At 43.0% G+C, this 21,486-nt stretch overlaps 1 protein-coding gene across 9 annotated transcripts in view; it reads left to right on the plus strand.

Moving 5' to 3' along the window:
* The window catches only part of SYTL2 (synaptotagmin like 2), a 98,534-nt gene that overhangs the window by 18,155 nt on the left and 58,893 nt on the right, over positions 1-21,486 (plus strand). For 8 of the 9 annotated variants that reach the window (XM_054973736.1, XM_054973742.1, XM_054973741.1 and 5 more), the window contains one exon: positions 20,107-20,510. In XM_054973736.1, the coding sequence (XP_054829711.1) occupies positions 20,410-20,510 (101 nt within the window). In that variant the 5' untranslated portion in view covers positions 20,107-20,409. Of the gene's footprint in view, positions 1-1,962; positions 2,051-20,106; positions 20,511-21,486 lie in introns of those variants that run through there. The other variant, XM_054973739.1, reaches the window with a different exon arrangement.

Here is a 21,486-nt window from a genome sequence, read left to right on the forward strand (position 1 = left end):
TCCTGAAGGGCGATATATAAACCGATTCTTGTCGTTGTCATCATCATCATCATTTTATTATTGTTATTATTTGTAGCATAGGTATTTGTAGAGGCCAAAATTCACTTGGACAGATGTCGAAGTCTTGTCCTAAGAAACTCATCCGCATCTTTCGTTTTAACTGCTGCAAGCTGTTGTGGCTGGAACACTTCAGTCCAACTTGGTTTGCTAACTATCTTGCTTCAGGCTCTTTGCAGGTTCACAAACCAACGTGCTGTTTTCCACCTTTCCCCCCCATGCTGTTGGGTTGGATCCAGACTAATATGTTCAGTGGCAGAATGAAATCTTCCTGCTTCTTCCTTTCCGCTTATCTCCACAAAATACTGTTCTGAGGTGGAGGGACAGAGGACCCTGAGCGGTGCCTGCAGTGGGAAGAGGTAGTTGGTGAATACTGCCAATTTAGTCTGCACCCATTTAAGGTTGCCAGCTCAGAATTGGGAAATTCTTGGATATTTGGGGGTGGAGCCTGGGGATGGTAGAATTCAGAGAAGGGAGGGACTTCAGCAGGGATGTGATGTCATGGAATGCACCCTCGGAAGCTGCCATTTTTCTCCCCAGGGAGCAGATCTCTGTAGTCTGGAGATCAGTAATAATTCCAGGAGAACTCCAGGCCTCACCTGGAGGTTGGCAATCCTAGATCCAACCCATTCTTTTCCCGTGTGAGTAACATAAGAGCAGAATTGAGAGCCTTGTGTCTGCCAAACTTCTTTCCATCTTGTGGGCAACCACAGTAACAGCTTCAGCCCTTCGATAATAAAGGGGGTTGCCTTGCAGGGAAATAGACGTTTCAGTGCTATGCAATTATATTCCAAGCATTTGTAACGCGATAGTAATTTGTTCGTGGCTTGAGACTTGGCAGTTCCTACGAGACCCATGGGGACTGTGCTTCTGTTCCAGAAAGTCTGAAAAATACAGGGTTGTAGGCCTGCCAGTGCAGACTTGCTGTTGCTTGGTCTGGGATGCATATTTAGCATTTCTATGAACTGGATTTATCAGTGTCCTAGCTAGGAGAGGTCTGGACCTGGATAGCCCAGACGAGCCTGATCTTGTCAGATCTCAGAAGCTAAGCAGGGTCAGCCTTGGTTAGTAATTGGATGGGAGACCTCCAAAAAAGACCAGGGTTACTATACAGAGGCAGGCAATGGCAAACCACCTCTGTTGGTCTCTTGTAATGAATCTTGTAAGGGATCGCCATAAGTCAGCTATGACTTGAGGGCACTCTCTACCACCACAGCTAGGAGAGAGTGTGAGAGGATGAAAATAGAAGAATGGGGATTGAAGAGAAAGGGAGACAACGGTCTGTATCCCCAATTCCTACTTGGAGAGTTTCCAAAATTTGGCCAGATTGTTGTCATTGAAGTTACTGGTAGTACTATGTACCATTGATCATTCCTGAAAATTCAGGAGGAGATTTGTATACTATCTAGTACACAATAGAAAACGTCTTTTTTTAGATACTCAGACCTTACATTTTCTCTGGGGACCCAAAGTACCTTCCAATATTACTCTCCCTCCTGTTCCATTTTGTCCTCACAACTGCAACCCTGTGAGGTAGGTGCGGCTGAAAGAGTGACCGGCCAAAGGTCACCCAATGAGCTTCCATGGCAGAATCGGGATTTGAACCTGGTCTTGTTCATACCCCTGAGCATATGCAAAAAGCAAAGCTTATTTATTTAGCTGCAAAATAGTAAAGAGTCCAGTGGCACCTTTAAGACTAACCAACTTTATTGTAGCATAAGCTTTTGAGAACTACAGCTCTCTTCGTCAGATGCATCTGACAAAGAGAGCTGTGGTTCTCGAAAGCTTATGCTACAATAAGGTTGGTTAGTCTTAAAGGTGCCACTGGACTCTTTACTATTTTGTAACTGCAGACGAACATAGCTGACTCCTCTGGATCTTATTTATTATGTTCTTCCTTTCCTTCAGGGACCTCAGGGCAGCCCATATGGTTCTCTCCTCCTCCATTATATCTTCATAGTGGTCCTGTGACATGCCTGTCCCAAGGATACTAGTAAGTTTCATTGCACATGGGGATTTAAACTTGGGCTTCTGTAGACTGAGTACAGCACTATACCACTGTGTAGACCATTAAGATACTGGTTGTTTTTTAAAAAAAAAATCCAGCTCTTTCTGCCTCCCAGTTGTTAGTTTCTTGCAAGATCTGTTTGCAAAAATCTAAGACCTTAGATTTGAGCTATCGAGTTGATCGGGTCTGGCATGGTTTCCTGGTTACACAGCAACAGTGTTCCAAAGAACTCTACTTTGTTTCAACAACTCATGTTCTTATTAAGCTTTTCAAGAGTGAAGTCTAGTAGCACAAATCCTTTGTGAGCTAATGTTTGAAGCATATTGTTGGCTGCTTCGGTTATAAACGTTGATGAGTTAGCAAGAGTGCTTGCCTGGAACGTGTTCTTTTTAACCTTTTTAAAACAGCTTGTTTGGCTCGGTGTTGGGTGGGCAAGAGCTGATTTGTTGAAGGGGTTGGCCTTAATCTCACTTTGAATCAGTCGGTAGTGTTGTGTGGGAGAGCTCTTGATGAAACCCATTTTTCCCCCTGCTGGTCCGTTGTCTTCTACGTTAACTATGTGATGATGAATTGAATTGCGTGGAGAGAATCTGGTTCCAGAGGTAATCTTCGTCGTGGAGTAGGTAGCTGTGTTTAGCTTTAGCTCCAGAAATAAACAGGCACCTTAAAGATTAACACGTTTTTATTTTAGTATATCTTTTCCTGTACTACAGCCTTTTTAAGAGTCCTAATTGTATCCCTGCCATCAAGTCATAGTTGACTTATGGTGACCCTGGTAAGGTTTTCATGGCAAGAGACAAACAGAGGCGATTTGCCATTGCCTGCACCTGCAGCCCTGGCCGTTGTTGAAGGTCTCCCATCCAATTACTAACCAATGCTGACCCTGCTTAGCTTCTGAGATCTGACGAGATCTGGCTCTCCTGGGCTATCCAGGCAAAACCACTTTTATTAGTCTCTTGTCATGAAAATCCCATCAGGGGTCATCGTAAGTCAACTATGACTTGAGAGCAGGATTTCAATCATTCAGGTGTATCCCAGTTCAGATATCTTGTAGGCAGGGCTTTTTTTCTGGGAAAAGCAGTGGTGGAACTCAGGACTGCACAATGATGTCACTTTAGGTCAGCTGGAACAAGGGGGGAGCTTTTTAAAGACTTAGCCTTTGGTGAAAATGGTCACATAGCCAGTGACTCCGCCCCCTGATCTCCAGACAGAGGGGAGTTCAGATTGCCTCCTCTCTGTCTGGAGATCAGGGGCGGGGCCACCGGCCATGTGACCATTTTCAAGAGGTGCCAGAACTCTGTTCCACCGCGTTCCCGCTGAAAACAAGCCCTGCTTGTAGGCCATAAGGATTTGGGGGGCCGTCGGAAAGCAGCTTACCTTCCCTTTAATGCTTGTGTTTCAGTTGCCCTGCGAAGAGAAACAGTTGCGGCAAACGATAAATCTATCATCGCCACTCTAAATTTCCTGCCTCTTTTATCTTTGAGACTCAGATGCTCTGCACTGAACACGAACAGGAATTAACAGTCAAAGATACACAGCATGTTTAACAAAGGGCGTGTGTGTGTGAAGGAAGGTTGATCTTCGTTTATATCTGTTTATCCTTTCACTGGTCAAAGAGGATGTTGCCTGTTTTTCTTTTCTTCAGTAGATGGGCACAACCCCTTTTCTTCTGTATACAGTTCATTAAAATTCCAAGGCCTGAGTCTTCCACACGCAAGGAAAGAGCCACTGTAGCAACACAGAAAGGAAGCCCTCTGATTTCCTGCCAAATTCTTAAATTCTTAATCCCTTAAAAAATTAGAAATATCCCCCTTATTGGCTATTTGCTTGCCAAGACTTAAAATAGTATGTTAGTATAGAGAGGTTTCCTTGGGACAATTATGATCTCAGAAAACAACTGTAGAAAGGAGAAGATGAAGTAGAAAAAGGGTCGCCGGGAACCATGTTGGCTCCAGACAAAATACAAAAATGAAAGCCATGTAGTACCTTTTATTGTGCAAGCTTTTGAGTTCTACAGAACTCTTCAGCAGGCTGGATATTTTTAAAAAGAAGAAAAAAGATCTCTCAGGCCCTGATCTTAAGACCTTGTCTTGAAAAAGGCTGTGTGAGACACTGAGCAGCTGTGTAGATCTGAAATGCTGCCAGTGTCAGGTTGCACCCCTTGGCCTTCTGGGAGAAAGAAGCAAAAACAAAACAAAACATAACACTGAAAATATAAAGATCAGCAGGTGATCAAATATGTCTTAAACAGAACCCTTAAACAGGGGTCCCCAATGTGGCGCCCAGGGGCACCATGGCACCTTCCAATACCTTTCATGGCACCTACCAAGTGTTTTTAGAAACTGATGTTTTTAGAAACTGAGTGGGACCAGGTAGGGCTTTTGCCCAGCAAGGATTTTAGGTTGGCTATTGGAGATCTGATTGGCTGGGCAGATTAAAAAAATAGTGCTTTGGCAGCAGCTGCTCCTAAAGCACAAAGATTTTTACCGTATGACTGAAGGTAAGCTGCGGCAGCCCTTTTGTGGCTGGCTCCACCTTTTACAGCAACCGTTTTGTAGTTGTACCCACCACGTTGTGTCAGAATTCCAGAGGTGCCCGCAAGCTCAAAATGGTTGGGGACCCCGTCTTAGAAGGCTGAGATCAGAGGAAAACTTGGTAATCTTAATACTACTGAAGATTAATTTTAGTTGGTGCACAAGGCAAAGAGTCAATGGAAACTACATTAAGTAGTATTACCTTGTGTGGGATGAAAACCCTTCCTTACGCTCTGTCCTTATGACAAAGATTGTGTGTAATTTCCAGAATATTGTCTTCATTTTGGCTCATGTTATATCCCCTCTCCCTAATGCATTAGCATGCATGGAGCACTTTTACATTAAGGATATAACTACACTACAAACTTAAACTGTTTTAATAATCGCTTCCTCTCTACAGGGAACTCTGAGAACTAAAACCCCAAATCTATAATCAACATTTCAGTTTATCGTTTCCTGATCTTGGTTGCTCTTTTTTTAAGAAAACAAAACGAAAAATTGCTCTATCAGTCCTACTATTTCCTTGTTACACATCAGTGACATAGCAAATATATATATATTTAAATATATATATATATATATTTAAAATCACACTTGCAAGAAAACTAAAAGAGCATTTACCAGGTCATGTTCTCCCTCTCGCCCCTCATTACTGTAACCTGTCTTTAATTAAACATTTCCTGACCTCATTTTTCTTTGCAGCAGCAGCTGCTTATAAATGATGAGGGCTGAGTTAAAAGGAAATGCAGCTCCTTTTCCAGTGGCAGTTCAACAAAAGAACGGGTGGCATCACCAGCCATTTCCTTAACCTAAAGTGATGTTATGGGCACATATAGATTTTTCAGGAAGTCTAATTGGTTGCAACTGCAAATGACTGTCATGGGGTCGGGGCAAGTAGAGAAAGTTGGAAGATCCCAAGCCAAACACTCTCTTATGATAATGGTAGCGATTTCTGAAAGGGTAACATCTTCTGAAACGCCTCCTACTCCACAGAAGTGGAAGAAAGCCAGAACTGGTGCTCTGCTTTGGGGAAGAAGCAAGTGGGCACCAGGAAGCGCGTTGGTGGGCATCATGGTGCCCATGGATGCTACAGTGGAAATCATCAGCAAATGGGTCCGGTGTTCTGATCTGCTATAAAGCAACATTTCTTGTGTTTCTGTGCTTTTGCAGCCGGTTGTGATACTTGGTGGTGATTATGTTCTCGCAGGTGTGGTTAGCTCTTAAAGTGGTAGACCCCCTATTGGGATTGCCAGATTTTTGTTGTCATCTCCAGGAGCTTCCTTGGGGCAGAGCTCTGGGAAAACAGTGTTGCCGATGTCCTTACTTCATTTCTGGGAGAAACGATGTCATAGCCTACCATGACGCTCTACGAATTCCATAAAAATGGTAAAAACCATAGACGTTTTTTGGAATTACTAGAGCGTTGGGGTAGGCTGTGATGCAGCCTCTAGGTTGATTCCGCACATGTTGCATAATGCACTTTCAATGCACTTTATCAATTGTTTGAGGTGGATTTTTTGTTCCGCACATGAAAAAATCCGTTCCAAATGATCTATAAAGAGGATTGGAAGTGCATTATCCAACGTGTGCAGAATCACTCGTTGTCTCCCAGAAATGACATAATAGCATCCATAACATTGTTTCTCCTACCATCAAATCAATTGGCAGTTGGGTGGTGAGTGTAGCAGTTGCTAGCAGTTGGCAACCCTACCCCATACGTTAAAACCCAAGCACATTGTCGTGGACAATTGACTCTTGCCAGATTGATGCACCTCCCTAATTTATTTAACAGGAAAAGGTTCTAGGCATCTGTTTCTAAAAAAAAACATTTTAAATAATGAGATGACAAGGTATGCCAAACCATTGCAAGTAAGCAAGCTGTGTGGTTTTTTGATGGGGTGAGGGGAGGTAAACATGAACATAGGAAGGTTTTTTCCACTTCTTTCCACCTTGTAATTTCGACTGTTTAGAATTTTTCAAGACCTAGGCTCGAATCCTTAATGTCTGAGAGCAGTAATTTCTAAAAGGGGGGGAAATACTGTAAAGCAAGCTCAGCATGTTGGCCAACTGTAATTTGGTTCTTTTTGAGATTCAGGACGTTAATTATGTGTAACTCAAGCACGCAAACTAGTTCCATGTCCCAGTCTGTGTGGAGAGGCTGAATACGTTGCCCACCCTTGGATCAGGTATATTAACGCGTTGGGTTTTAAAACCAAATAAACTGTTCTCCCCCCCCCCCCCGCTGCTTAGTTTGAGCTGGGATTGTAATGAAGAAACTTGTTTTGAATCTGGAAGCTCATGAAATGGATTGGAAAGAGACATTTGCATGACTTCTAAGCAGGCCTGTTGACCAAAAAAACACACTCGGAAGCAGTGCTTTTTTCTGGGGGATACGCAGGGGTAAGCATACCCCTAAACATTTTGTGAATCTAACAGGAGAAAGTAAAAATTTTTAAATGTTGGAATTCCCGCTAAACCAACTCCAAACGTATTATTATGGATATTTATGTGTTTTGTTAAGTTTTATGTAGCATATGTTGGCAACAAAGATGTTTAGTTATATTTAAGCTCACTAGGAGCGCTGTTCGTCTTACAAAAAATGGAATGTCTTTGAGCATTGAACATGCCACCGAGATTGCTGGCATAATCGCTGATCGTTAGGGTACAGACAAATACAAACAAGTCTTCTCTAAGGGCCAAGCTACACATGACGAATGACACTTGAACGGCAAGTGTATTTCTCCCTGTTCACTTGCCCTCCACTCAATCCACTTGCCGTTCAAGTGTCATTCGTCATGTGTAGCTTGGCCCTAAGCCACTTGGAGCTCTGGTAGTTGGAATCTAGCATGGTGATTGGTCAGTCTTGTTGCTACCCCCCTGATGGTGGCGACCGATTTGTGTATTTGTGTACGTTTTGCGCAAAAAGTGCAAAGAGTTTGTTGATACCAAAACTCTTTGGTTGTGCGCACGTGTCACTATAGAGGGGCTTGGTTGGCAGTATTGATACCCATAATTCTCATCACCGACAGTCTTCTGACGTCATTTCCTTTCACGGTGTTTTCTGAGTCTCAGATGTAAGTGAGTGTTTTATGCCAATCTGGAAGTTATTGTGAGCTGTGTAATATAAAGTAATGCATTTTCTTGGTAATTTTGTCCATTGACTTCATTTATTTTTTCTGATTTGAACTATAAAATGGTAATTTTCTTGAGTCAAACTGAGAGTACCCCTAAACATTTTTTTAGAAAAAAAGCACTGCTCGGAAGGATATTTAACCAGGGCCAGGGCATTTTCAGTCATGGCCTCAACCTGGTGTAACTCTCTGTCGGAGGACACCCTTGCCCGCCAAGATCTTATATCCTTTTGATGGGCCTGTAAGACAGAGATGTTCTGCCAGGCGTATGGTTGAGGCCAGTCTTTGATTATCTTAGGAGCCTCCCTACTGGTCTCCTGCCAGGGGGGCAACAAAATCATCTGCCTGCTATAAGAGTAGTCACCAGATTATTTTAAACTGTGCCCCCACCCCTTCTGTTCTGTTCTGCTTGTTTACATAATGATTGGGGAATTGGAGGGGGGCCGCCATCCAAAATGCTGTTTTGCATGTATTTATGGGTTTTTTTTGGTTTTTAACTGTGTTTATGTTTTAATGCCTGTTGAACATTACAGGTAAAGCTGTCGTTCATGTAGTCCATTGGTAACTGATTGGACTGTGGCCCAGTGAACAGTGAATCTCCTTTGCAGGCCGAAGGTCCTAGGTTTAATCTCTGGCATCTCCAGTTAAAAGAATCAGGTAGTAAGAGATGTGAAAAATCTCTGCCTGTGATCCCAGAGAACTGCGGCCATTCAGAGCAGAAAACACCAACCTTGATAGACCAAGGGTCTGATACTGGAAAAAGCAACTTCATATGATTAATTTACTCTGACAGGCAGTGGCAGTAGCTGTTGGTAAGGTCTGACATCTCCAGCTGAAGGACCCCAACTAAAGGAAAAGATCTCTGCTCAAGATTGTGCCTCAGACCCTTTTGAACATGGTCCCTCCCTGAGCGATGATGTTTAGGCACATTTTTAACTCTTTCCTGAATTTGTTTGCTTCCTTCTCTGATTTAAGGAAATGCGTCCTACGTTTGAGACAACAGAGAGAAGCAATCTTCCCATATTTCAACACCAGTTATAAAGGGGGAGAGGATTCAGTCCCACCTTTCCATCCCATCCTGAGGAAGATGCCTTGAGGGAGAAGCAGATATCTGTGGATATTTTAACCACAATGTTTTTAAATTACTAATGGGAAAGCACTGAAGCAGATCCACAGCTGATCTAATCTTGGATCGTCTGCTATCTTTTTTGTAACACTCAAAGCACAAAAAAATTATAATGAAGTCCGAAACTCCCAAACGAATTATGTCAAAGTCCTTTAATGTGAGGTGCAGCTCAAAATATTATTAATAATACATAACAATCGATTTATGTACCACCCTTCAGAACAACTTAATGCTCACTCAGAGCAGTTTACAAAGCAGTTTGTTGTATTATCCTCACAACAAACACCCCATGAGATGGGTGGGGCTGAGAGAGCTCTGAGAAGCTGTGACTGACCCAAGGTCACCCAGCTGGCTTCAAGTGGAGGAGTAGGAAGTCAACCCTGGAGCCAAGCTACAAGTGACACCTGACACAGGTTGGACACTTGTCAGCTTCCCTCAAGTTTTGATGGGAAATGTAGGCGTCCTGGTCTTGCAGCTGTAATGGAGAGCCAAGCTGTAAAACCAGGACACCTACATTTCCCATCAAAACTTGAGGGAAGCTGACAAGTGTCCAACCTGTGTAAGGCGTCACTTGTAGCTTGGCTCCTGGTTCTCCAGATTAGAGTCCTGCCACTCTTAACCATTACATCATATCTTAACCAGATTTGCTTATAGCATGTGACTTTTTATTGAACACCCTACCTACAATAGAACATCACCTGTTCAAAATCCGTAACAAACTCAGATAAATGGAACAGCAAAAGATGGGTCTTGATAAAGATGAAAGGATGGCAAGTTTAATTTATAGCCGTGGTTTCTCGTCAACAAAATAGGAGAAAGATAAGGCGAGCCCACAGCTGTATGAGGAACTGACAGTTAACAGTTGTGTGCATTTAAGAGAGAATGTGAAGGGAATGGAGGCAGATGTTGTCAACTGGGACTTAAATTCCTGTAATTGCTTTATGGGAGAGCGGTTTTCTGGCGCACTTAACAGCCTCTTTCTGCTTGCCGTCATTCCTTCTCGCTAGCTCACCTCCCATAATTCACAAACCCAGCAAGCTTATTAAATCCCCCTTTTGCAACGTGGATTTCTAGTGAGGCATTTAGTATGGATTATTGGAGAGCTCTTGGTTGCCCCTGGAATGCTGAGGTCAGATTCTGTTACCGCTTAAGTTAAACGGAAAATGTTTATTCACGTCTTTGGCCTTCTGACTGGCTTCCCACTCTTATCCTTAAATCTCTTGAGGTTTTGTGAGGTTGCTGATCCAGCCTGCCCAGCAGGAGAGGGTTACTTCCAGATGGACATAAAACAGTTCAACAGAAAGGGGTATAACACAAGTGCTCTCTTTTTTGGACCCAATGTGGAGTAGCGGCTTCCATTTAACTGGCTGGAGAGCCAGTTTGGTGTAGTGATTAAGAGCGATGGGACTAAGGCTGCCAATCCCCCACCCGGGGCAGGAGATCCCCTGTTCCCACCTCCGACCTGACCCCACTTATTTGGCCAGCAGGGGTGGGGACGATTCAGCTCTTCATCGAGCGCGGGAGCACACACCAGGCTGCCCTTTTTTATATATATATAAAAATTTTATTGGGTAGGTTAAAATAAGTATTACATATAAAGTCAACTTCATTTTGTTTTTTATATATCAATTACCTCACAATTACCAATTAATATAAGCATTCCCCACCCTCCCTCCCTCCCTGTCCCTTGACCCCCAACAGCACTGGAACCCTTTTATTTTTAAAATATTCCTTCTATTCTATTACTTCTCCTTATTTTCAAAGGTAAAGTTCATACATAAAACTTACCCCATTATTCTACATACATTAAAAGTTATCTAAAGACCACACTTGACCTTTGACATCTCTCTTATTTTCCAAATATTCTTTTAAGTTTTTCCCAATCCCTTAAAAATTCATTTGAACTTTGTTCCTTCAGTTTTCTGGTCAACGTACCCATTTCCACCATATATAACAGTTTTTGTATTCATTCTTCCACTTCTGGTATCTCCTCTTGCTTCCAATATTGCGCATATAGTAGTCTAGCTGCTACAATCATATACCATAGTAATGTTCTATCTGTTACATTTACATTTTCCATATTAAGTCCTAACAAAAACATTTCAGGATTTTTTGGCAAGTTACCCTTCATAATTTTCAACATTTCTGTGTACATTTTAGACCAAAATTGTTTTGCCTTATCACAAGTCCACCACATATGATAGAAAGAGCCTTCATGTTGTTTACATTTCCAACATTTGTTTGACATAGCGTTGCCCATATTTGCTAGTTTTTTCAGTGTTAAATACCATCTATACCATGTTAAATACCATCTTATATCCATTTTCTTTTAAGTTAATACATGTAGATATTTTCATAGCATTTTTCCACAAGTATTCCCATGCCTCCATTGTAATCTCTTTGTTAAAATTTAAAGCCCATTTCACCATTTTTAACCACTTCATCTTCCATATACCATTTCAATAGCAATTTATAAAATTTAGAGATTATCTTTATTCCATCTCCTAACAGAAGTTCTTCTAGTTCTGAATTTCTAGTTCTAAAACCGACTCTCCTTTTATCTGATTCTAATAAGTCTTTAATTTATCGATATTGTAACCATCCATATTTAAAAGGTAAATCTTCTTTCTTCATTTTAACTGTGTCTCTTTCTATGAACAATGTCTTTATATGTTATCCAGTCTTCACCTTGGTATTCTGTATGTGGTTTTATCACCTCTGCCGGGACAATCCATAATGGGTCTTTTCTCTTCTACATATTTTTTATATTTTTGCCAGACCAAAAAAACATTTTTCCTTACATAATGATGCTGAAACATACCATCCATTTTATATTTATCATACCATAAATAGGCATGCCACCCAAAAAGATTATTATGGCCCTCCAAAGTTAACAATTTACGGTTAGACAAATTTACCCAATCTCTTAACCATGTCAAACATATCGCTTCATGATATAATCTCAAATTTGGTAATTGTAATCCACCTCTCTCTTTCGCATCACACAACACTTTCATCTTAACTCTTGGCTTTTTCCCTGCCCACACAAAATTTAATAGTTTCCTTTGCCACTTATCAAATTGCTTTTTCTCTTTTACAATTGGAATTGTTTGTAATAAAAACATCACTCTTGGCAATACGTTCATTTTCACCGCTGATATACGACCCAACAGTGACAGATTCAATTTGTTCCATTTTATCAAATCTTTTTCCAACTGTATCTACAGTGTTTCATAATTATTCTTAAATAGATCTATATTTTTCATTGTCAGTTCTATTCTCAGATATTTTGTTTTTTGGACCACTTCACATTCTGTAAGATGCATTAGTTACGCCAGGCTGCCCTTTGACCCATGTGATGATGTCACTTCCCAGAGAAGGGACACCGGACACCGCGGAGGGTGAGTGCCAGGTTCCCAGTCCCCCCTGGGGGACTAAAGGGACCTGGCAACCCTAGATGGGACTCTAAACTGGAGAGCCGGGTTTGATTCCCCACTCCTTTGCTTGAAGCCAGCTGGGTGACCTTGGGTCAGTCACAGCTCTCCGGAGCTCTCTCAGCACCACTCACCTCACAGGTGATTGTTGTGGGGATAATAATAACATACTTTGTAAACCACTCTGAATGGTGTTAAGTTGTCCTGAAGGGCAGTATATAAATTGAATGTGGTGGTGGTGGTGGTGGTGGTGGTGGTGGTGATGATGATGATGGAGCGTTGGACTAGGTTCTGAGACACTCAGGTTCCAATTCCCACTCTGCCATGGCAGTGAGCTGCATGGCTGCAGGCCAGTCATATACTCTCAGCCTAAACTACCTCACAGGGTTGTCATGAGGATAAAAATTAGGAGAGGAAAATGATGTGAGCTGCTTTGGGTCCCCAATGGGGAGAGAGGCTGGGTATAAATGAAATAGATAATTTTTTTGTTGACCAAGAGCTCCTAGTTTCTGCCTCTGAAGAAGTGAGCTGTGACTCACGAAAGCTCATACCCTACCATAAATTTTGTTAATCTTATATGTGCTACTGGACTCTTGCTCTTTTCTAGTCCTAGTTTCAGTGATTCTGGATGTGTCGTTCCTTTTGTTTAAAAATTGAATATGATTCTGTAGTTTCCAATTTTGGATTTTTCAAAGCCTCTGGCAACTGGTTGAGGCCGAGGGATGCTGCCCAGCAGACTCCGACCGGTCAGGATGGAGGAGTCTTGCAAGTAAGGACATCTTCAGCGCTCTCCCACCACGAGTTCTGTTTCTTCTAGGCGGCAGCTGCCCAGCTTCCCTTGGCACAACAAAACCAGTGTGGTCAGTGTCAAAAGAATCACACCGTGTAGATGTTGCAGTCTCATTTAGCAGGGGCGTCTGGTTGCGCGAGGATGAGAGAACTCAAGAGTGCTCTGCAGGTGAAAACCGACATTATGTGTGTGTGAGTGTGAAAAGGCGCTGCTGGCAATTATGGCAATTATCCTGAAGTGCACTCCCCCAAAAGAGGGGGTAAGCCTACTGACATATGGGTGTGCCTCTGTGTGGTGTGTGTGCACCTTTCTTTCTAATGTCTCTGTGTGGTGTGTGCGCACCTTCCTTTCTAATGTCTCTGTGTGGTGTGTGGGCACCTTTCTTTCTAATGTCTCTGTGTGGTGTGTGCGCACCTTTCTAATGTCTCTGTGTGGTGTGTGCGCACCTTTCTTTCTAATGTCTCTGTGTGGTGTGTGTGCACCTTTCTTTCTAATGTCTCTGTGTGGTGTGTGCGCACCTTTCTTTCTAATGTCTCTGTGTGGTGTGTGCGCACCTTCCTTTCTAATGTCTCTGTGTGGTGTGTGCGCACCTTCCTTTCTAATGTCTCTGTGTGGTGTGTGCGCACCTTTCTTTCTAATGTCTCTGTGTGGTGTGTGCGCACCTTCCTTTCTAATGTCTCTGTGTGGTGTGTGGGCACCTTTCTTTCTAATGTCTCTGTGTGGTGTGTGCGCACCTTTCTAATGTCTCTGTGTGGTGTGTGCGCACCTTTCTTTCTAATGTCTCTGTGTGGTGTGTGTGCACCTTTCTTTCTAATGTCTCTGTGTGGTGTGTGCGCACCTTTCTTTCTAATGTCTCTGTGTGGTGTGTGCGCACCTTCCTTTCTAATGTCTCTGTGTGGTGTGTGCGCACCTTCCTTTCTAATGTCTCTGTGTAGTGTGTGCGCACCTTTCTTTCTAATGTCTCTGTGTGGTGTGTGCGCACCTTCCTTTCTAATGTCTCTGTGTGGTGTGTGCGCACCTTCCTTTCTAATGTCTCTGTGTGGTGTGTGCGCACCTTTCTTTCTAATGTCTCTGTGTGGTGTGTGCGCACCTTTCTAATGTCTCTGTGTGGTGTGTGTGCACCTTCCTTTCTAATGTCTCTGTGTGGTGTGCGCGCACCTTTCTAATGTCTCTGTGTGGTGTGTGCGCACCTTCCTTTCTAATGTCTCTGTGTGGTGTGCGCGCACCTTTCTAATGTCTCTGTGTGGTGTGTGCGCACCTTTCTTTCTAATGTCTCTGTGTGGTGTGTGCGCACCTTTCTTTCTAATGTCTCTGTGTGGTGTGTGCGCACCTTCCTTTCTAATGTCTCTGTGTGGTGTGTGCGCACCTCTCTTTCTAATGTCTCTGTGTGGTGTGTGCGCACCTTTCTTTCTAATGTCTCTGTGTGGTGTGTGCGCACCTTTCTTTCTAATGTCTCTGTGTGGTGTGTGCGCACCTTCCTTTCTAATGTCTCTGTGTGGTGTGTGCACACCTTCCTTTCTAATGTCTCTGTGTGGTGTGTGGGCACCTTTCTTTCTAATGTCTCTGTGTGGTGTGTGTGCACCTTTCTTTCTAATGTCTCTGTGTGGCATGTGTGCACCTTCCTTTCTAATGTCTCTGTGTGGTGTATGTGCACCTTCCTTTCTAATGTCTCGGTGTGGCATGTGTGCACCTTTCGTTCTAATGTCTCTGTGTGGCATGTGTGCACCTTTCGTTCTAATGTCTCTGTGTGGTGTGTGCGCACCTTTCTTTCTAAACGTGTCTGGGGAAATGGTGGAATAGTATGACACCCTCCCACACCAGGCATGATCCTTTTTTCTGTTGAGGAAACTCTACAATCAAAATGAATTATTTTTAGCGGGCTGTGTGGTGGTTGGACTTTTTCCAGTCAGGCTTAAAGATTCAGTGTTAAGTCATGCATGTGAAATGAGTAGCAGGAAGGAACATGATTTTAAAAAAATGATGCCATCCATGTAGGAAGCTCTTCAGCTAACCACTGTATAATGCGTTGAACAGCAGTTTGTGTGATAACCTTAGGCCCTGTTAGTTTTGCGATATGCTTTAAGAGCCCGGCCTTTGGGCAGGATCCTATCGTAGACTCTCTGATAAGTGTGCCAGATACAGGAAACTTCTGGTCTCCGTGCAGATACTGTGACGTGTACTTGACTATATTTTATTTTACTGCATTCCTACCTCTTCTCTCTTCGCAGTGGGCATGTAAAGCAGTTTACATTGTTCTGTCTTCTCCATTTTTTCCCTCGCAAGAGCACACTGAGGTAGATGAGGCTGCCTGTGTGTGACTGGCCCAAGTTACCTTATATCCGTCATTCAGACGGCCTAGCCTGGTTTTGTCTAGTTTGTCTAATTGGCAATTGCTGTTCATGGTTTCCGGTCAAGAGAGCTCTTTCTCAATATCCACTATCTGAAATCTTCCAACTGGAAATCAAACTTAGGACCTTCCGCTTGTGAAATGTGTGCTCTACCACTGAGTTACACCTTTAAGGGACATGTTCTGGGCTGGCGATTTAAAATAAAATATACTACATGACTATTGGCATGTGTTGTCTCTAAAAATAAACAACAACCAAGGACCACCTTAGCTGGGGAACAGTATTCCAGGCAGCCGTATACCTCAAGCATTATGAGAATTTTTCTTGGTACCTCCCTGGTCTGGTCTGAGTCTTCTTACCATCTTGCCTTCCCCAGATGTAAGCAAAGGAAGGATAAAGTTGATGTTGCTGGAAGATTTATTTGTTTACTTCATTTACACCCCATCTTTCATCCTTTTCCTCTCCATTTTATCCTTTTTCTTTGGTCACTTTATACTCTTGGCTTTGGACCTTCATCTCTTCTTCCTTCTAAGCTTTCTCAGGGGTCTGAGAGAAGAGTGTTGGCAACTGAAGGCCTACCTTCACTTGTTTGCCAAAGTGCTACTTGGTGCAGATCAGGAGGAGAGATGGTTAGGCTTGTTTTCGATGGGGCTCTATTGCTCCGTTACCTACTTGAGCTAGGGGTGGAAGCACAAGTATTGGTCCTTAGGTACAGATGGGGCTTTTTTTCAGCAGGAACACAGTGGAATGGAGTTCCGGCACCTCTTAAAAATGGTCACATGGCCAGTGGCCCTGCCCCCTGATCTCCAGACAAAGGGGAGTTTAGATTGCCCTCCACGCCACTGGTGCGGAGAGCAATCTAAACTCCCCTCTGTCTGGAGATCAGGGGGCGGGGCCACTGGCCATGTGACCATTTTTGCCAAGGGCAATTTAAACTTTAAAAAACTCCCCCCCCCCCATTCCAGGTGACCCAAAGTGATGTCATTGTGCAGTCTTGAGTTCCACCACTGAGTTCCACCACCTCTTTTCCCAGAAAAAAAGCCCAGGGTACAGATATATTCTTTAAGCAAGCAGAGTGCTGCCCACCGTCCAGCACAGTATCCGAGTTTCTGTATGAGTATTTGGCTGCAGCATGGGTATTCTGTTTAGTATGCTCTATCCTTTTCTGATCACCTATTTCGAAAAAAGTTTGGTGTAATGGTAAAGAGCTGCAGGACTCTAATCTGGAAAACTGGGTTTGATTCCCCACTCCTCCGCTTGAAGCCAGCTGGGTGACCTTGGGTCAGTCACAGCTCTCTCAGAGCTCTCTCAGGCTCACCCACCTCACAGGGTGTTTGTTGTGGGGATAATTATAACATACTTTGTAAATCGCTATGAGTGGATGTTAAGTTGTCCTGAAGGGCAGTATATAAATGGAATGATGTTGTTGTTGTTATTATTAGGTTGCAGATATAATCTTGTTGAGTTCTTTCCCTTTACAGTTTTCTGTAGCCTTGTTCTTGCTCCCTTTATATTGAAAATCTTGGTTCAGATCTCAACTTAGTAATACTCTCTCTAATAGATTTGATATCATTTTGTTCTGTGAGCAAACTTCATCTGACACAAGTTTCCAAAATCCTTCTTTTGTGGGGAGGGGGGAGAGCAGTCTATTGGTTGAGAGTGACCCAGAAGTCTGTGGTGCAAATCTTATCTCTGCCACCAGCTCACTTGGGGCCTTGTACAAGCTGTGACTGTAAAATTATGCAAAGTGTGGAGAAAGAGGGAATCTCCTTAAGTACAACTTAAGATCAAGTTGACATGAACTGTAAAATTCAAGACAAAGAAAAAAATAGCATTTTCTCAAATGGCACATGTTTTGTCTTAGGGAATTCACTGCCACAACTAGTATTGACAGCCACTGGCTTAGAATGGTTAAAGGGATGCTAGACTAACTTCTGGAGAACAGGCTGTCATCTGCAATTGGCTTTAATAGCTTTGTGCAAGGGGGCTCCAACCTTCCTTAGGTGATGAGCAGTTTTTGAGCTTTAAGATAGTGGTACCACCGCAAAATGGCTGCTATGGGGAATTGGCTTTCTGCTCTGTGTGGTTCCATGGAGACCACGATCTGCTCACCATAGGTGACCAAGCAAACTGTTTGTCAAATGCAGTCGTTTTTTAGGAATGGGGTTGGAGTTGCGTAGTTCTGTGTTGTTTCATACACACAATCTGAACATTCAACATCTCTAGCCAACCAGGCTTTAAGATGATAGAAAGCAGTTCACTTTACTAAAGTGTGTTCTTTTCCTTACTAACTTTCAGACAGTTGCTGAGAGCAGCAGAAATCTTTCCTCTCTCTACTGTTTTGTGTTTTTTTCCTGAAATGGTGTTTAGTAGTCGAAAGATTAAACCAGCTGTCTCCAGACTTTGGAATTTTGAGAGGGGGTGTGGAATGCCGAGTGCTAACCCAAAATGGCTGCCACAGCAGGAAGGACCAAACCCCAAATAGCTGCCTCAGGAGGCCGAGCCAAACAGAATCCCTCCCTCTTCATGCCTCTGGGGAAGAAGGGAGTCCTGAAGGATGAATGGAACTACATACAGACTAAGGAAAGACCAGTCGCTTAGCAGTCCTCCTCATCCTCCACTGGAAAACTCTTTTCTCAAGCAAGCCTTTATTGGCATATATCAAAATAGAAGTTTTTAAATACAGAAATGAGTCCATAAAGAATGAGATTAAAATTACAGATAGAAACAGGGCAGCAGTACAGCAAAATCAGTATAGAATATTACTTGACAGGGCGTATAGCCATGGCACTGTAGAGAAACTTTGCTACTATTTCAGTTATTTCCCCATCTGGGTTGTCAAGCAGAAACCGAACCTTAAAATCATCAGAAAACTCTGAAAGTTGGGCTAATATAGGATGTAGAAGATCTTTTATTTGAATGAGGGAAGACATTAACATACCTTGCCTTACAGTGGCCCCACTTTCTGAAAAGTTCAGTGGGTGCCCAGAGAAGTATCGGTGGAAGTCACGGTGCCCATGGGCACCACGTTGGGGAACTCTGGATTCAAGTGAAATGTGATTTTGCAGAAAAGTTTGCCCTTTGATGAGAGTTTGGGAAGATTCTATGATGATTCTAGCCTAGAGCTGTGCAGGTTTCTGATGCTGATGATGTGTTGGCCATTGCATTAACAAATGGGCACGTTAGCACCTAAGTCAATAGATACACCCATAGGCTAGAACTGCAAAAACCACCAAGGGTGTGGTGTACTACTGAGAGAAGCCCAGTATATTTGTTGTGATCATGAGCTGAATTGTGTGCGTCATTTTTATAAAAGAGGTAAGACTTACTTTCAGAAATCATGATTCTTTAAAGTTGTATAAAGCAAAACTCACATTTTATCCATCGTACATATAAAGAACATCGTACTTTATAACTGTTCACCGCCCAGAGCCCCTGGGATGGGCGGTATATAAATTGAATAAATAAATAAATAAATATAAAGAGCAATTGGCTATTGTTTCTGTCTTCAAGACACGAAGGGCAGTTGTCTGAGGTTTGCTGTATTTTATCCCTCTTATTAAACCTGTGAGATCGGTTGTGAGGGGGGGGGGAGAGAGGATGCATGGGGGAGACCTGGAATCAATTGGATGGTGTGCTTTATTGGTTAAGAGGATGGGCTATGAATCAGGAAGTCACTGGTTCAAATGTCGAGTCTGCTATGAAGTCCCTAGGTGGCCTTTTAGACAACTCTTTCTCTCTCAGCCTCTGCTATTTGGGATTAATAATACTGGCCAGTTTGGTGTAGTGGTTAAGAGTGGCAGGATTCTAATCTGGAGAGCCGGGTTTGATTCCCCACTCCTCCACTTCAAGCCAGCTTGGGTGACCTTGGGTCAGTCACAGCTCTCTCAGAGCTCTCTCAGCCCCACCCACCTCACAGGGTGATTGTTGTGGGGTAATATTAACACATTTTGTAAACCGCTCTGAGTGGGCATTAAGTTGTCCTGAAGGGCAGTATATAAATTGAATGTTATTATTATTATTATTATAGAGGTTGTAGTAGAGATTGTAAGACGAAAATGTACGGGCACCTCTTTGAACACTTGGTAAGCATTTATAGAGCGCTTGTAATACATTTTATTTATTTATTTGTATTTATTCCGTTTTTATATCGCTTCTCTTCCATTAAGACCTCGAAGCGGTTCACAACAATTGCAGTTAAAATCAATACAAAAATATAATATTCAGTGAAGTCACAATAAAACAACAACCTAATTTTTAAAATTCCACTGGTCAGTAAAGCTACCCCGGTGAATTTGTGCCAGTCAGCCAAACTTACAGAGTTGGTGTGAAAGTAGAAGTGCTTATCCCCTCTAAGTACCTTGATCTCCACGGTAGGATAAAATTATTGTCAAGTTCTAATTATGCTGGTTTATCCCATCCCCTTAAATATCATTTCTCCAACATTTAATGATCACTCTGAAATATAAATCATGTTTAAATTACAGTTTTTAAACAGAGAAATTCAGAATCTGACCTGAGGTTGGAGTATTCCCCTGCGTTGTCATGATCAGCTTTGCAACGCAGCTGATACACCTTATGATTTATTTGGGGGTCTTCTTTCCCCCACAAGTGCACACATGTACAGACCTGACTTGCTGCAGCTCACAAGTTTCTCTCCTCTGTCCTTTGTCTGCAGGTGATGCTCACATTGAACGGGAGCATGAGGTTAATCCAATGAACCGCTGGAGCATGAAACGAGCCTCGCCTGCAACATGCATGTGATGCGAACAATCTAGGAATGTGGCGCCCTATCAAGAAACTTTTGGCTAGAGAAGGGCATCTCCTTGTTCAAACAAGAAAACCACCGAATTCAGGGGCTTCTTAACAAAGTGTTTGCTCTGACACTGCAGCGGTGCTTACTGGAACTGGGCTCTTTAACATACACACACGCACTGAAGATTTGGAAGGCTCTGTGGCTTTTTAATACAAGGCCGGCAAGATGATTGACCTGAGCTTTCTCACGGATGAGGAGCAAGAGGCAATTCTGAAGGTGCTCCAGCGGGATGCGGAACTGAAGAGAGCCGAAGAGGAGAGAATCAGGTAGGAGTTGTGAAATTATTCTGTGCTGCCAGGATGTTGGCTGACCTAGTGCACAGGTCAACTCAAACAAATAGTTCGAGGGGTGAGCTACCTGCATAGACGGGTCAACCTACACAGTCCTTGGTGCAGAGATCCTAGTACGTTTACAAGGTGAGATTGCTGAACTTGACTTCATTTACGAGTTCAGAACAATGGAACCCCCTGGGCTGAATAGATACGTGGGATCCTTATCTCACTACAAATGCTAAGTTCTGCTCTAATCAAGCTGCATTGTTCCTTTATATCCCGACTCCCTTCTTTGCTTCACTCCTCACACCTCCTGGCTGGGGTATAAAGGCTCAAGGGTCTCCACTCCTCCCTGTATCTTTGACTCTTGATAGCTTATACCTTGAAAATTTTGTTGGACTCAAATCCTACTGTTCTGCAGTGCAGACCAACACAGCAACCTAATGTATGATAAAACCAGAACATGATTCTAGAGTCCAGCAGGAACAGAGGGACAATGTTCCCTTCCTTCTATTCTAGAAGGGGACATCACAGAACCTATTTGACCCCTGTGATTCCCAGGTCAACCGAGGGTGGCCCTTGCAGTTCAGATTCACAAGCTTATTGGTATATCAGTTACTGAGTTACAACTGATCCTCTGTTCAAGCACCTTAGCTGTTAGAAATGTATATAGCCCTCTCACAGTATCCAAATAGGAGAAGGGTTAGAATGACCTTTCAAAGCTTTTTGCTTGAGCTGAATTTTAGTCCGCCATCCTCTCTGATCTTTTCTTGGCCTTTCTCTAACACAGTTAGGATGCTCACTTTCTTCTCAGACCTCTCTTCTCACTGGTCCATTGACCTTTGCTGTTGGTGTGCTTATATTGGACTTTGGCACAAAGGAGATTTCCTCTCTCATCTTCTTGGAATTGAAATGTACTTCCTCAGTTGCTTAGGGGAGGGGTCTTGCCAGGGACGTTCTTGCCATTCTT

The sequence above is a fragment of the Eublepharis macularius genome, chromosome 3 (genome assembly GCF_028583425.1).
Source record: "Eublepharis macularius isolate TG4126 chromosome 3, MPM_Emac_v1.0, whole genome shotgun sequence".
In the NCBI taxonomy this organism is placed as follows: Eukaryota; Metazoa; Chordata; class Lepidosauria; order Squamata; family Eublepharidae; genus Eublepharis; species Eublepharis macularius.